The 17,137-nt window shown below is 52.1% G+C and overlaps 1 protein-coding gene across 1 annotated transcript in view; it reads right to left on the bottom strand.

Annotated features, from left to right (window-relative positions):
- Positions 1–16,111, bottom strand: part of Pgs1 (phosphatidylglycerophosphate synthase 1) — a 32,386-nt gene extending 16,275 nt beyond the window's left edge. Inside the window, exons 1-6 of the mRNA XM_051181491.1 lie at positions 15,955–16,111; positions 4,960–5,149; positions 2,757–2,834; positions 2,102–2,201; positions 1,377–1,566; positions 777–955 (exon numbers count right to left, since the gene is read on the bottom strand). Of these exons, the coding sequence (XP_051037448.1) occupies positions 777–955; positions 1,377–1,566; positions 2,102–2,201; positions 2,757–2,834; positions 4,960–5,149; positions 15,955–16,088 (871 nt within the window). The 5' untranslated portion in view covers positions 16,089–16,111. The remainder of the gene's footprint in view (positions 1–776; positions 956–1,376; positions 1,567–2,101; positions 2,202–2,756; positions 2,835–4,959; positions 5,150–15,954) is intronic.
- Between the last annotated feature and the right edge of the window lie 1,026 nt (positions 16,112–17,137).

Below are 17,137 nucleotides of genomic sequence, written 5' to 3'. Positions count from 1 at the left end.
TCTCAGGGCTAGACCAGGAGCAGAGGAGAAAGCAACTGTGCAGGAATCCATCCTGCCAGAGAGAGCAGCAGCAGCCAAACACTGAGCAAAATGTCCCTGTCTCTGCCCTAAGCATGACACATCTCAACTGTCCCTAAACACAGCCATTCCCCACTAACTGTGCAAGGCCCGGCCCAGGACATCAGGGAGTAAGCATTTCTTCAAGGCCCAGATAGCATATAGTTTAGGCTTGGGTACCAAAAGACAGATCTAAGGACACACAGGGGAGAGTAAATTTTCCACAGAATGTTTGACTGGTGCACTTCAATGCACAGTGGTAAAGCTACACTCCCTGAAACAGACAGGGCCATGGTCAGAACGCATCCTAGCTGTGCAGTCACAGCTCCCTGGCACCAGCCAGGGTTGTCCCTAAGATGCGTAGTCTGCTGCATGCAGCAGCCCTTTAAGGCCAGGAGAATCCACGGCCACAGGAATCACGGGAATGTGAGTACCCAGGAATGCCGTGCAAGGGCTTGCCTGCAGCAGAGCTCAGGCTCCCATGCTACTTTCCAGGCAGGAGGCCAGGCCTCCCCAGGGCTGCTATGATAGGAGATTTGGGGAAGAGGCCAAGGTGGGAAGGTGGTCTCTAAGCAGGCTGCTTCCTGTAAGAATGGGGAGGGTGGCCACCCGATCAGACTCCCCACTTCCCAGGCGGGCTCTTGCTTACAGGGCAGGAGGCATGTGAGAGGCGGTCAATCACATTTCTCTGACACCACGGGAGTCTAAGGCTGCCCTACCTTTGTAAGGGTGCACCATCCCATCCACAACGTCCACCGTGTCGTCCCCCTGCAGCTGCAGCGACACATCCCCCACAGCGTCCACCAGCTCTGTGAAGAAGTCTGCAATCTCAGGGCAGTCTTGTAAAAACACGTAGCGGTCCTGGCGATTGGTGAAGTAGGAATCACTCAAGTTGGCACTGTAGAGAGGAAGAGTCAGAGGAGGATGTAGCCAAGAATGTGTGTACCCCGGTGACAATCTCATGGTGTCATCAAACCAGGGCAGCCTATGTGTAGGACACTGAGTAACAGAACAGAGGTGGCACCCCACAAAAGCAGCCAAGCCAGGTGGAGAACAGCTGTCTGCCAGTGACGTCACAGCCCACAGACCCGGGCTTCCATCACACTCAGTTTGTGGTTCTGGGGCTCTGCTTGACAGTTACGTGTCCTCACATGAAGTGAGGAACATAGACACAGCGTCACCGTGACAAACAATGACACGGGCCACTAAAGAGGTGAGCGCCACCTACAACCTGCACAGCCCCTCCTCTAAGGAGCTGGGGCAGACTGGCCGCGTGCCTTCATGTGGACTGCCAGCTTCTAGCACAACAGAGCGCTCACCCACTCAGGACGACGTTGTTGTCGAAGAGGTACACCTTGATGTGCTGGAGCCCGATGGTCTCGTTGAAGCGCTCTGGGATGAGGAGGCGCAGGAGGCCTCGGAGGTTTGGCGTGTGGAAGAGGGACACACGCACGTGCTCTGGAAACCGCTGCAGGAGTGGGAGCAGCATGGTGCGAGAGTTCTTCCTACCTGCGTGCGAGCGGCAGAGGCAACACCTGTAACTTCCCACCAGGAAAGACAGACACAAGCCCTGACTGCCAGACAGACCAACTGCCTGGGGTGTCACTTTACCTGGGGCACGGTGAAACAAGCCACAGGACACAACATGCTCCAGGGCAGGACTGGTCCTCAGCCACACCAGTCCCCTCCTCCCGGTATGTCTTATCAACTGCCCCCTGGAGGGCCACGCCCACTCAGGCTGAGCCAGACACGACATTACCCACATCTGCAGCAGTCACTCAGAAACTTTGGCCTGAGCCGGGCGGTGGTGGCACACGCCTTTAATCCCACACAAAGCCTTAAAACAAAGCAAGGCCAAAGGAAGCAGGGAGGAGACAGGACCCAGGAGCCACAGACTCGGGAAAGCCTTTTTCTACCCCGGCTGTTCCAAGCTGTGCTACACAGAGCTGCGCCAGGAATGGTTGGGGTCAGCAGGCAGCCCTGTGAAGGCCTGTTAGAGGGTGACTCAAGCCAGTGAGCAGAGAGGAAGGTGTGCAGCACCTACCTCTTGAGCCCCTGGTGAAGTCTAGGAGGATAGAGACCTTGAGGTCGGAGGGAAACTTCGACTGTAGTGACTTCTCCAGAGAACTTTCCAGACAATCCACCTGACAGGAAAAGTATCACAGGATCACATGCGAGACCACAGAGCTGCTCCTGCCTCTGAGCACTGAATCAGCCCACCACACTATTGGGAGCACGGACTATCTACATGAGCTATTGGCCACCGTCAAGCGCCCTCTCCAGCCTGGACCCCAAGAAGCTTGACTGCAGGGCAGGGGTACAATGTGTCTCAGGTCTCACATCTCCACAAATGTTCTCCTCCAGACACACACCAGTGCTACAACCGCACTGTCACGGGACAGGATGAGTGTGGCCATGCCCCACTACAACTGCACGGACAGGTAGATGTCATGCACCTGACATGACCCACATTCTTTGGTTTTCTTCCTGTCTCTTTAGGCCATGGAGCTGACACAGCCTCTGGGTTGTGGTCAGGTAGAGTAGGCCAGACAGCCCTGTAAGGCTTGGGGTGCTGCTGGCCAGCACATGCCTGGGTCTCCCAACCATCATCATGCAGAGGCCAGAAAGGCAGCTAGGGTCAACTGTGACACTGGAGCTGGCTCCTCCTGCTGCTGGGGCCACCTGCCCCTAAGCCTTACCAGTTCCTGCTCCAACGGTCCTGTCCCCAAGTAGAGGGATGCCATCACGACCCGCCTCTTGGCTATTTTTATCTGCCCCTGGAAGAGGAGAAACAATTCTACCTTATATTCAGTCATTGTTTTAGTAGTTCACTTGGAGGCAAATCATACTATAAGCTGAACGGCTCTACAGCCTCACCATTACTAATACTCCAAGTAGCCCAGCACAGACACAGCAACTTCCCAAAAGGAGGAGCCACAACCTTAATTCCAATATTTATTGTGCAAAGCAAGGCACAGTCTAACGGGAAAACAAAATGCAACAGAACCACTAAGGGGTAAAGGAGTATGTGTGTGTGTGTGCGCATGTGTGCGCGTGTGTATGTATTTATACATGCACGTTTGTGTAAGTGCTGGTACATGTAAGTGTGCAGACAAGCATATGGGGACATAGACCCATCCTGGGCTGTTCCACCATGTGTTGTTTACTTTTGAGACAGGTGTCACCAGCCTGGAACTCAGATCTTCACGGCTGTGAGGTAAGCACTCTATCAACTGAACACATTCTCCATCCCCAGGATGCACTCTGATGAGAACTCACCCACAGTGCATTTCACCTCACCAATATAAACCCCATAAGCACGCAGCTACACAGCTTCAGCCCTCAAGTGAATACATGTACATTTGGTCCAAAGCAGCATGGAGCTCCTTCCCATACCTCTGGGACTAGAGGAGGGTGTGTGAGCACAGATGCACTTGCCACCTTCTGAAGTCTGGCTGTCCGAAACCAAGCACTGCTGCACGCATGCGCGCACACGCATACACGCATGCGCGCACACGCACAGGCACAAGTGAAAGGACAACACGTTCCAAGTCATGTCAACAGCCCAGGCTCTGCTCCAGCCCAGCCGAATAAAGGGCCCCATCTCCAAAGTCCTAGGCAGCCACACCCCAGAGACGTCAGCAAAAACACACAAAGCGTGGCAGTGCATGCCCATCACACCTGTCATCCCAACTCCTGGGAGAAAAAACAGGAAGATCCATCGGGAGTTCATACCCAGTTAGGGGCCAGCTGGGGCAACATGAGACTCTGTCCCCAAAAACACAAACATCAACTCCAAAGGACACAACAGAGTGTCATCAGGAGGGAGCCACAAAGCACAGCCCAGGCCTCCAACTTGAGAAGGGACATCACCCCAGTTAGTACTGTCCACTCAAGAAGTTGGGTACACTGACTAGACAGATGCACGGACACCCGGAAATGCTTAGGCACAAGGAGAAAACATACACATCATCAGGCTGCTACTTCCTTTGTTTAGTTATCTACTAAAATCGAGGCTGGAGGAAAACAGCAGCTGGCAGTCAGTTCAGGCCCACACACACACACACCAAAGTGGGGTACAAGGAAAGCAAGGGGACCCCACGGGCACTGGCCCACACACGGGCATGAACCCGCCCAGCCCTGCCCCTGGGCACACAGAGAACAAGCCAGCCAGAACTGGAAGTGCGGACCAGCACAGGCAGAGGGTGAGTAGAGATGAGCCTACACCTGTGTCTCTTGCTGCCTCCCAGCACCCTGCTGGCCACCAGCCTCAGCAGATCTCCATTCCAGAGCCATTGCTAATATGAATTCAGACAGAGAACTCACATAGTTAAAGATTAATTAGTGCTGAATGACTTCACTCCAATTAGCAGTCCAACCATGAAGTGGGCATGTAATGAGAAACAGAGCTGTGGAGAGCAAGCCCTAGGAAAGGAAAGAAAGCACAGACATACCACAGACAGACTCCCAGTGCCCCAGGGTGTCAGGACCCTGAGCTACAGAGTGCAGTCTCCTAACCTGAAGTGCCCTGTCACCATGTGGCCACTGCACACACAACCCCTCCTGAGATCCCCCAGGCAGGACAGCTTCCATGAAGAAGCTGACACCCAGGGAGGGATTCTCATGCACAAGCCCCAGCACCTTTACAGAGAAGGACTGTGGGCTACCAGTCCTCACTGCCTCCAGGCTTGGGGTCTAGCCCCGCCCTCGCTCCTCCCTGTCTACCCAGACAGGCATCTGCTTAGAGTTCAACTCAACCATCCATGAGGGTGAAGTTGAAAGCGAGATCCAAGGCTAAGGAAAATTGCACCAAAGTGTCTACAACAGAGGGTGTCAGGGCCCACCAAACCCTGACACCCCCGCCCCGTCCAATTCCTGTTCTTGGTCCCTCAAACAACTCACCTTCAAGAGCTCGAAGAACTCTGCAGGGGAGGACAGCACCCTGACATGGGAGCTGGAGACACCGAACTCTGGGACCAGGTTTCTGATCCACTGGAATCTGTGCACACCCTCGGGACACAGGCAGCAAGGTGGGGAGGTGACCTGAGGAACCGTTGGTGACAGCAAGGGGGCCAATAACAGCCATGGTGACCTGGTTAAAGAAACATGCAAATGAGCTACTTCTGTCAATCAAATAGCTCCAGCAACTGCCTTACTCTGGGAGAGAGTTTTGGCCAGTTCAGATTTTTCCATATAATTTAAGTCCTCCTTCCTCCTAGTACCTTGAAGGAGCCAGTGTTGCACACCCAAGTGACAATGCCTACATACAAACCCAACCAAAATAGTTCCCAATAACTCAGGGACCAAGGGAAAGCAGCCACAAGGAAGATCATAAAAGTTCTTGCCTGGCTCAACCTGCCCCTCTGACATAAATACACCTCAGAAAAATCCTGCCTATGGGCTACTTGTCAGGGATGGCCCAGAGGCCCCCAAACAACACAGGCTATTGTTGCTATCCTGTTGCCCCCATAACTAGGCAGCAAGACCCTATTGCTGAACACACACTTTGGCTGTAGGACATAGGGAAACACATGTGGAACGGACATCCCTCAACACTTCCTCCCTTCTGGGGGTTTTAACAGTGCTGACTATCACTGGGGAGGAAAGTCATCAATGGTCTGCCTTACCCAGCAGTGACCTCTCAGGCAAAAACGTGCCCATGGAACAACAGTACAAAAGATTATGAGATAACCAATCACCTTCTGTTCAGATGCAAGGCCCGTTCCACAGGAAGGACTCATTTATGTCATTGTAAATCTGGTGCAGGGTACACGGCTTTGTGTAGTCACAGGCCCTAGTCTTTTGGTTTTGTTGTTTTTTGTTAAGTGGACATGTTGTTAAACTGCCTTCTAAATATCTATGGGTTATGCTCTCAGCCTTGGCCAGAGAAGCCTTCCTGTAGTGGCCAGCAGGCAAGGAAGACTTGTAACAGGAAAGCTGAATGCTCAGCCTAAGCTGGACATCCACATAGACCTCACCAAGACTCAAAGAGTATCCAGGAAGAGAACAGAGAGATCTAAGAGCTGATGGATGGGTGGAGAGGATCTAAGAGCTGATGGATGGATGGAGAGGATCTAAGAGCTGATGGATGGATGGAGAGGATCTAAGAGCTGATAGATGGAGAGGATCTAAGAGCTGATGGATGGGTGGAGAGGATCTAAGAGCTGATGGATGGGTGGAGAGGACCTAAGAGCTGATGGATGGATGGAGAGGATCTATGACCTGATGGATGGATGGAAATGATCTAAGAGCTGATGGATGGGTGGAGAGGATCTAAGAGCTGATGGATGGGTGGAGAGGACCTAAGAGCTGATGGATGGATGGATGGATGGATGGATGGATGGATGGATGGAGAGGATCTAAGAGCTGATGGATGGAGAGGATCTATGAGCTGATGGATGGATGGAAATGATCTAAGAGCTGATGGATGGGTAGAGAGGATCTAAGAACTGATGGATGGAGAGAGGCACCGTGACATGCTGCCTTTTGGATATGACATGACTGTGGCACCCACGACCTCACAGGCGCTCCAGTCACCAGCACAAGATAAAACCACAAGATCAGCACTAACTGGACTCACTGGGTTTACATTGAAAATGGAGGAGTGGGAGGAGAGTTGGAGCAACAACTCAGCAGTTAGGGGTTTCTGCTGCTCTGGCACAGAGCACATTGGACAGCTCACACCAGCCAGCTCCAGTGGATTCAACACCCTCTTCTGTCCACTGCTGGCACTGGAACACATAGCTTGTACACACAGGCTCAGGGTTGGAAAGAAAATTCTTTTTTAAAAGAAGGAAACGATATAAAGATCCTGCTGGGGAATAGATAGGATCAAGACGCGCTGTTTAATGATATAAAATTGGCAATAAATAAATAAATAAATAAAACAACCATGTTTTTAAATCCTGCCTACAGATACTGGAAACGAGGTTAGTCTAGACTCTGCCAGGAGACCCCGACATGGGTTCCTATTAGAGGACCATTAGATTTTCTCTTACACATCCTTCCAGAATCCCACAACACCAGCCTGACTCCACAAAGCATGAAGCTATGCTCCAGGAAGCTTTGATGTGTCCACGCTGAGCCATATCCCTGCAGCCAGCCCTGTGCAAACCCCCACACCAACCACTATAAACCCCAGGCTGCAGACAGCAGGGAGCCCTGTGCACTGTGTCACTGGAGAGGGTTCTGGGCAACGTTTCCTCAGCACCCTGGGCTCAGTGAGGGTTCCAGGAAGATGATTTCACTGCTTGGTCTGTGCTCCAGCAATGAAGCTCCCCAGGGCTCCCGCACCACAGGGATGCCAGATGGCCCTAGGCTACACTTCCCAGAAAGCCCACCGGTCTGTCATGGCCAACTCACTGCCAAGAAACTTTAGTCAACAGTGGAAGGTACTGGCTCTCTGGGTCCTGGGAAGAATGCAATGCCTTAGCCACCCATGCAGAGGTTATGCAGCAGTCTCCTGCTCTTGCCATAGAAGGTGAGGATATAGCAGTCTCCTGCTCCCACTATGAAGGTGAGGATGCAGCAGTCTCCTGCTCCCGCCATGGAAGGTGAGGGCACTCCTTGGTGCTTGCTGGCTTGCAAATAAAAGAGCATGGTCTATGCAGCCGTGAGCCTCCACCCCACAGCATGTCCCCCACTGTGGAGGGGCTGCCTGCTTCACTCCATGCCACACCCTCAATCCCCACGGCCATCACGTGGACAGAGAGGAAGATGAGAAAACCATGCCATCATGTGACTACCTAACACAACACACTATGGGAATCTGCACGGGCTGGCAGCCTCTGCCTCCCACACTTGTGAAGGCCTCACCAACTCACACCTGGGATTACAGAGATCAAAGAGGAAATGCTAAAGGGGATTAAATAAATGTCACAGAGGCATGGTCAAAGGGGAGGGGCAGGTGATGCCTGGAGCTGCTGGGAGGCTTTCAGTAGGCAACCCTGAAAATGTTAAAAACCAGCAAAATTCACACTGTATGGGGGGGGGGTCCGGACTGCAACACTGGTGAACGTCCCCCAGGGGAGCGGCCTAGCTGGGGGGAGACGTGTTCAGGGGTGCCGCCCTGACTTCCCATTTAATCTGTGCACTGACGGGTTTATTTTTTTCGAGAAAGAAGGAGCTGCGAACCAATTAGGGTTTGGCATTCACTGTAGAGGCAGCCCAGACCTCACCCTGCTCTCTCTCACTCAAGAGGTGTGGAGCAGTAAGGGAGGGAGCTAAAGGACAACGACAGCACACACTGGAGACCCGGCTACACTGGACGAAGGGACAAAGGGCAGCGCCCTGGTCTGCTCTAGGCCAAACACATGGAGGCTGGCTCCTGGCTTCCCACAATGCAAAGCTTGTCCTCTCAACAGCACTAGCCACACTGTACAGTGATCTTGTCTCCAGAGGCCACCACCTGCACAAGTGATCAAGTGATTCCCCCAAAGCCAGGAGGCTTAGAAAAGCACATGCCCTGGTCAGTGGTAAAGGTCATTGCTGCAACAGATGACCTGAGTTCAATGCCCAGAGACAAAAGGAGAGAGGGGGAGGGAGGGAGGGAGAGAGAGAGAGAGACAACGAACTGAGTACAGCAAGTTAATGGCATAAATAGACAGATACAGATTTTTTTTTTTTTTTTTAGAGAAAAAAGAAACAATGTGTCCCGTTGAAGACTAAGTCTGAGAGCTGCAAGGCAGAGGCTGTGGTTACAAAGGACTGACGTCATGCTTGCATTTAAGGAAGCAAGCCTCTGCGCTGCTGCGCATGCACAATTCCCACATCTACAGCTGGTTCCCCTAAGTCCTCTCCTTCTAGATACCATCTAGCACCAGTTGTAATTACACAGAGAAGGAAGAGAGACAGACAAGGTTCTGTGGGCCTTGCCTCTCTGAAGGCTCTCCTTCCTCCTAAATGTCCAGCAGGTAGAGAGAACAAGGCCTGCGGGCCAGCGGTTCCCCCCAACCTGCACCCAAGGCCTGGAGTCACATGTCACTCTCAGCATGAGGGGCCAACAGCACAAAGCCATCCTTAGCCTACCACCCTGAGGACCCAGGACAGCATCCTCTTAAAATTAGCTGCTCAGACCACACCCACAGGATACCTGACTCTGGGTGAAAGTTGAGTCAGACTTAAGGCTGTAACCCCACAGGTGAATTCCCTGCTCAGAATGACTGGAAACCCTACCAGCAGGGTCCTGTGACCTGTGCACGGTGAGTGTGAAAGCAAAGGAGAGGGCTTCTTCCCGCCAGCCACCCCAGAGCACAGCATGGGCAGTCTGAGCTCCTGGATGGACAGGAAATCAGTCTGATAAACCAGAGTCCTAGGCAGGATGGTGTCCCCTCAACACTCCCCCATGAGGTGCACAGGACAATAGTGTCAACTGAGCTCAAAATTGCCAAGCTGCCACCCAACAGAAAGACGCACGCCCTTGGGTGGAGCAGCAGAAATGCTCATCACGTGAGGCATTTGGGGTTGCATGCACCTATGCAAAGACACTGGCTTGCCTCACCTGTGGGTGGGCCACAGCCAGACCCAGCCTAGCCCCCCATCCTCAGTAGGAAGAAGCAACTAGAAAGTCAAATCCCAGAAGCACACTGTTGTCTACATGTCCCCCTCTGCAGCCCCAACACCCCGGAGCCATAGTCCCCAATGCTTCCTACCACCAGTGCGACACTGGGACTACAAATCCTTCCCAGGGGACTTGCATAGTTCCAACAAACCCGGGCACTAAGGGACCAAAGCCACTTTAAGTGAGTAAATGCCTTTAGTGGATTCGTGACAGAGCACAGGTGGGGTACTTACTGGATGGAGTATATGTGCTTCCTCCAAAAAGGCCACATCAATCCTTTACCCAGCCGGGACCACGGCTTTCCCACTGACGGCTCCATTGTTAGAGCCTCCTCCCCAGCCTATATGCCCCAGCCCCTCTCTGAGGGCAGCTTTGCATGCAACAGGTGTTACTCAGATAAGGCCCTCCCTGACCTCTATGGGGTGTGGACAGACAGCAAGCCCAGCTGGGGTGATCTCTTCAAGCAGGCACAGCTGAACACCCCCAAGATGGCAGCCGTTTGGCTCAGAAGATAGACTGTTACAACAGGCAATGGATGGCAGAGCTGTGACTTTCTCATCCTTCTAGTGACGATTTACTCGGGTGAGGTCTCTCGGCCCTCCCAGGCCCCTCAGGGGGTGTGGACACACAAGCCCACAAGGTTGTCTGGCTCTGAGGACAGACCTGCACAACAGACACAAAGCCGTGCAGGGCTTTGGACAGAATGATGTGAAGCTGGAAGACGCCTCCTGACCTACCACAGAGAACCCACAAAGGTCAGGAATGCTCTGCCCTGTGCAAGGCCTCAGGGTCTGTTCCCTCTGGGAGACAGAGTTCCTGGCACAGACGTTGCCATCCCAGTCAAATCTGTCCAAACGTCTTTAGAAGAAAATGTAGTATTTGGTCATCACATTTTCAGAAACTACTTTTTTAAGAGAAGCCCACCCTCTGCCCGCCCCACCTACCCGCCATGCACACTAAATGTGAAAAGTGAGCTAATGAGAAGAGTAACAGTCATAACTTCCTGACAAGTCCGTACTTCCTGCAGCCCTGGCAGCAGTGGACCTTCCTGACTTCTGCAGTCCAAGCCCCAGCAAGGGAAGTGATGCTCTAGGTTACTCAAGACGGTGGCCGCTGGACTCCCCCAGTAAGTACCGCTCGAGGCCCAGCTGCCAGCATCCAGCTACACGCTGACCACAAGCCAAGAGGAAGTGGGTGACACTGGGGGACTGAAGAGCTGAAATGTCTTTAAAGCCCATGGCTCTCAAGGCATGGCAAGAACAAAGGGCATGACATGAAGCAGCGTGTCTACCCTCACCTGGCTCCCGCCAGGCTGCCTCCTTTGCCATTTATCAGTGTTTACAAGGGGATTAGCTATCAGAGCATTCTAATCCCAGGCTGTTCTCCATCTGCCTAGCAGCACAGGTCCACTCACCCCCAGCTAAGACACTCAGGGACACTGTCAATACAGCTGCAAGCCACTCATCGGGGAAGCAAACGTTAACTCACTCAAGGTCACATTACTTAGATTCCAGATTACCTCCCTCCCACCCGTGCAAACTGCATGAACAATACACCAGGAGGAACTGATGGCACAGACCAGTGGTAAAGGGCTGGCTTAGCACGTGCAAGGGTCCTGTGTTCAAGCCCCAGTCCAACAGCAACAACAACCCTGACAAACTCACTGGAGGCCAGGACAGTGGCACAGCCACCCTCCACTACACACTGAGTTTCAGGCTAGCCTGGGCTATGTGACCATCTATCTTGAAAACTAAAATAAACCAAGAGACAGAGCTCTAGCAGGTTGGAAAGACTGAGCGCCAACATTAGAAAAGTCACTGCTGGGGTGTGATGGCCCCTCGAAATAGAAATCTCAGACTGTAGCACTAACCTTCCAGCGCAGCACAAGAAACTCCAACTGCAAGCGGCTCCTGTGGCTGCCCGTTTCCCTCTAACAAGCCAGGAAAAGTACAACAGTGGCCCCATAAAGGAAACAGACTTAAGTTTAAAAAAGGACAGACTTAGTTGTAAACCTAGCTAACCTATTCGTAGTTTTAGAGGGAAAACTATTGATCACAAGAGAATATTTCCTTATATGCCAAACAATTCAAGATTAGAAAAAGAACACCCTCTTTTCTTGATACATTTCCCAGTAGGTCTCATCTACTCCAATTAAGGAGCCCAATTTATGCACACTGGCTCCGAAACCCTCCATCCAAGGTGTGGCCCTATCTTAAGCACTGGGCACCTTGCCTGGATGCACCTGAATGTAGCTCAGGAGCCACAAATGACCTTATCATCGTCCCCCAAACATGCGGCTTCAGTCGAGCACTACAACCCAAGCACTTGGTCACCACCTGCCTCAGCATCACTCCTCCTGTACCCAAAGCAAGCCTGACTCTAATCTGGCTCTCTAATTTTATACTCCCACTGCCCCTGATCACAGGAGCACCAACCCTCCAAAACTCAGGACGGTACCATCCACAAAAGAAATCCCACAAGGACCTAATATTTGCCTTCCTAGGTCTCTGGCCCAGAGACAAACTTGCTTCTAGCTCCTTTCCTACTTAGGAGTCCTCCCCATCAGCTGTTTTCAATGGTTCAAGGGCCAGGTGTGGTGGCACATGCCTTTAATCACAGCGCTCAAGAGGCAGGGGATTTCTATGAGTTCAAGGCCAGCCTGGTCTACAGAGTTCCAGGACCACTAGAGCTACACAGAAAAACCTTGTCTCGAAAAACAAAACAGGAAAAAAAAAAAAAAAAAAAAAAAAAAAAAAGAAATTGTTCAAGTACTCATGCTAACATCCTTTGACCCTGAAATGCCTACCCCCCCCTTCAGTTCACTCCACACAGCTCTGTGACATGCCACCAGGAGGCCTTCCAGGGTGCTGCCCTGACCTTCCACCTTACTTTCCTGGAACTGTCTGCTCACAGGCACTGTAAAGGCAGGGCTGTGTCTTTATCTCACTTAGTACCTAGCAGAGCGATGATCCATCACACAAGGGATAAACGAACTGTATGATTCTCCCAACGACAATGAGTCAGACACTCGCTTCAGAGAAGCAACAGTATGTCAACATCACTAATAAGAAATGATTTTCTCGTGTTCTTTGGTCTCTATGGGCATCTCCAAGCCTGAGAGGAAACCACGCAGGCAAAAACTGTTCCTCCTGCTGGCCGCAAGGATTCACCAAGCCCCCGATGGCTGAGTCAGACTGGCAAGCCAGAATCTAAAATAACTCGAGCTCATGACTACACAGAGCTATTATCAATGAATCAGTGATCAGAGAATTACAAGAAACCACACCATTCGGGGAATGAGGAGTCGGGAGGTGCAGTGAGCAGAGAAGAATCGAAAGCCAGCAGCTGAGAGCGAGTGGCCACAACTGACATGACTAATGACAAACACTAAGGCCCCAGAGAAACAGAAAAAGCTACAAACAAACTAGGCAGAGGCGAGGACTAAGCCTAAGCCCTCCTGGCACTCACTGGTGGAAGCACTGATCCCCCGTCACTGTAGAACAAAGCTTCTGAATGCAGGGCAAAGAAACTCAATTTCTGGCTGTGACTCAGAGAAACCCACCAGCCAATCCCCCACACCCCGACTTAACTGCAGCCTTACGCTGCTGGCTCAGATACTGAGCAAAAATTTGGGGACGACCTGAGAGTGGTGACAATGCCTGCAATCCCAGAACCCAGGTGCTGGTAGGAGGAGGATCAGGAGCTCCCGACCCTGTCTCAAACAAAGCTAAGTCTCGTAAAAATCAATTTAGACTACCCTCACTGCCACGCCGCACCTGCAATTCCCCATCCATAAGTTTAAGGCTGCCCTTAACTACATAGCAAGCCTGAGTCAGGCTGGGCAACATTCAACCCTGACTCAATAAACAAACAAACAAATATAACAATTTAAAAAGATAGCCGGACATTGGTGCATGCCTTTAATCCCAGCACTTGGGAGGCAGAGGCAGGTGAATCTCTGTGAGTTCAAGGCCAGCCTGGTCTATCCAGCTAGGTCCAGGACAGGCTCCAAAGCAATACAGAGAAACCCTGTCTTTAAAAAAAAAAAAAAAAAAATCTACATAGGAAGTTCCAGGACAGCCAGGGCTGCATTGTGAGATCCTGTCTCAAAAATGTATTAATGGGCTGGATATACTTAGCAGTTAAGTGTCCACTGCTCTTACAGAGGACTTAGGTTTGATTCCTAGAACTGCCTATAACTTAAGATCCAGGGGATCCAATTTCATTTCTGGTCTCCAAGGGCACTTGCACACACACACACACACACACACACACACACACACACACACAAATAAAAATATTAAAATCCTTGGGCTAAAGTGTGGTAGCACACACCTTTAATCCCAGCACTCAGAAGGCAGACAAGTGGATCTCTGAGTTTGAGGCTAGCCTGGTCTACATAGAGTTCTAAGTTAGCCAACTATACAGTGACAACCAGTCTCAAACTAACAAAAAGACAAAACAGGACGAAGAGAAAAAAGACATGTTCCAGAGCTCAGCTAACCTGGGCTACACAGCATGGGGGCTGGGGGGTATGATTCAGCTGATAAACTAAGTCTGCCTAGCATGCACAGAGCCCTGGAAATTTACCCACAGCACTACGTGAAACTGGGCCCAGAGACACACGCCTGTAATCCCAAAGGACCAGAAGTTCAAAATCAGATTCAGCTACGAAGCACATTTGAAGCTAACCTGGGCTATGAAGCCATATCCTTTAAGGACAAAAAAAAAAAAAAAAAAGCAGGTTTAGGGTACAGCTCAGTGGTTAGAGTGCTCGCCTGCCTCTCCTGGATTTGATACCTAGCAGTAGTGGGTGGGGGTAGCTGTGTAGAATACCCCGGCTTCAGTGAAAAAAATGAATAACAATGTTTCCAAACAAAGAGGAAATTAACAAAGCTTCCTACACCGCACATCTTCCAGGCTGAACTGAAACCTTAAATTTGGCAGCTGTCTGGTAGCATGAGGTAAATTACCACCCAATAGAATGGCCAGGTCTTTCATTGCACCTCAGTTAAGGAATACCCTCAGTTAAGGAATACCCTCAGTTAAGGAATACCGAGTGGTTGCATCTAGGAAACTGGACACATTCTGATCAACAGGCATCCAAGACTTTCTTTCTGCCTCGAATCTTGTCACTTGAAAGTTCGTCTGACACAAACTTGGGCTTTGGCTGGCAAGAATCAACCGACAAGGGACGGGAAGCCACAGCTGTCTATCAAGACCACAAGATCTTACCCATGGAACTCAGATACCAAACGCTAAGACAGTGGGCCATTGCAGCTCGCACCTGTGATCCCAGCATTGGAGAAGACGAGGCAGAGGAGGCAGAGGACGCAGACGTGCTAGGCTAGCACAAGTTACTTAGCCAGTTTAAGGCCAGCCTGAGCTACATGAGACGGTGTCTCTAAAAGAAAGGGAGCAGGAGAGCGGGAAGACACAGGACTTGGAGCTCCCAGCTAACCCTGATAGCCTGAGTTCAATCACCTGGTGAAAGAGCTAACTTCCACCGCCGGTCCCCTCCCACCACCTGAGCAGCATGCCATGCGAGCATTCACACACACAAAATTAATTATTTTTAAAGAGAGCTGGGGTTGTGGCTCGTTATCAGACCAGTTGCCTAGCGGTGTGTATGAGGTTCTGGGTTGGAGCCCCAGCACCAGAAGAAAAAGAAAACACGTATAAAATCAAAACGCTGAACAATGTTTCAACTAATAAAGTAGGCGCAAGGCTTTCTCTAGAGCCAACGTCTCTCAACGTTTGCATACAAGAGAATCACACACACACACACACACACACACACACACACACACACACACACACACGCCTTCCCACCCCCACACACACACGCCTTCCCACCCCCGCCCCCGCCCCTCCTAAATATTCTCAACAGCATTGGCCTGCTCTTGGCAAATGTTTGCTTTGAAGGACCACTGCCCGAACAAACAGCTTCAAAGACTACTTCATCGTTTGCACAACCCACTTCAGGTCCTTCTTCCAGAAACAGGCCCTCTGGAAACGCGTCGCAAGGGTTCCGAGAGCTTCCCCTCGACGGGCCCGAGTGCTGGCTGAGTCAGGATTGAGAAAGCGTGTGGAAGCCGAGCCCGCACCCGGCCGGCCCGCGCAGGGCTGATTCCCCCCGCCCAGCCAGCGCGTTAACGCACACCACACCGCCACGCTCACCCCGCGGGGCCGGGCGACCCGCCGCAGCCCCGAGCTCGCCCCGGGGTGGCTCCTGCTCCGTGCACGCCCACGGCGGCCGCGGCCTGGCCGCCAGCACGCGGGGAGACGGCGAGGCCCCCGCCCGCCACGCCCGCCACGCCCGCCCCGAGCGTTCTCACCTCCGGCGCCGGCGCTCCCGGCTCCTGCCCAGGCGGTCGGACAGCCGGCCCAAGAGAGCGGCCAGCCCGGGCCGGCCAGGCAGCAGGCCCAGCAGCCGCCTCCAGAACACCGGGCCCGCTGCCGGCGCCGCCATGGAGACCCGCCGCTTCCGCTTCCGGCGCGCGCGCACTTTATTGACAGCGCGAGCGCCGACGCGGAGCCATTGCGCAGGCGCGGAAGCGGCGGCGGCGGAGCCCGGCAGGACTGCACAGCCTGGTGTCGCCTCGGTGTGCCTCCTGGGGGCACGGCGTCGCGCCGGGAAGGGAGATCGAGGGCACGCAGCGTGGACCACGGTCCTGAGCTCACCTGCACGGCTCCGGGAGGAGGGATGCTGGATGCTGGTGACAGTTTACCTCCCTGACACCTGTCAGGTTGACAGCTGCTGGCTGCCCTGTGCCCTGTACTCACCCGCATTGATTGCAGGATGAAGGATGCTGATGATAGACATCTCAGCGCCCTGATGCCTGTCAGGTTGACAGCTGCTCCTTGCACCCACGTTCGCCTGCAAGGCTCCAGTGTAGTATCAGCTCCGCACCCTGAAGCTTGAGGCTCCTCTGTCACCTGTCAGAGTTACATGCAACTGATTCCCTTCCTTGGCTCACACAGGCCGGGATTTAGAAACTGGAAACACTGTAAAACATAGTCATAATTCTATTTACCCCAGAAATGTTGTGAAGTTAAAACTGTGACACTTAAACTGACATTCTGAATTTCACTTTGACCAAATTGTTCCAGGGGAGTTTTTGTTTGATTGGTTTTGGGTTTTTTGTTTTGGTTTGGTTTGGTTTGGTTTAGTTTTTCGAGACAGGGTTTCTCTGTATTGTTTTGAAGCCTGTCCTGGAACTTGTTCTGTAGACCAGGATGGTGTTGAACTCACAGAGATCCGCCTGCCTCTGCTTCCTGAGTGCTGGGATTAAAGGTGTGCACCTTTAAAGGTGTGCCCGGCCTTGTTTGTTTTATTTTGTTTTTTAAGTCTGTAACTGGCAGAGAAAATGATCCTGACCAAGAGCCCTAGATTGTATTGCCATCTTATAAATGAATATGTTATTGAGGCCACTTGTCCCTGCCAAGACTGACAACCTGAGTTTAAGCTTCAGAACGAACATGGTAGAAGGAGAGAAACCTGGCTCACAATTTGTTCTC

Source organism: Phodopus roborovskii, unplaced genomic scaffold (genome assembly GCF_943737965.1).
Source record: "Phodopus roborovskii unplaced genomic scaffold, PHOROB, whole genome shotgun sequence".
Taxonomy (NCBI): Eukaryota; Metazoa; Chordata; class Mammalia; order Rodentia; family Cricetidae; genus Phodopus; species Phodopus roborovskii.
Note: the sequence above shows the minus strand (reverse complement) of the source record. Positions and strands in the feature narration are given on the sequence as shown.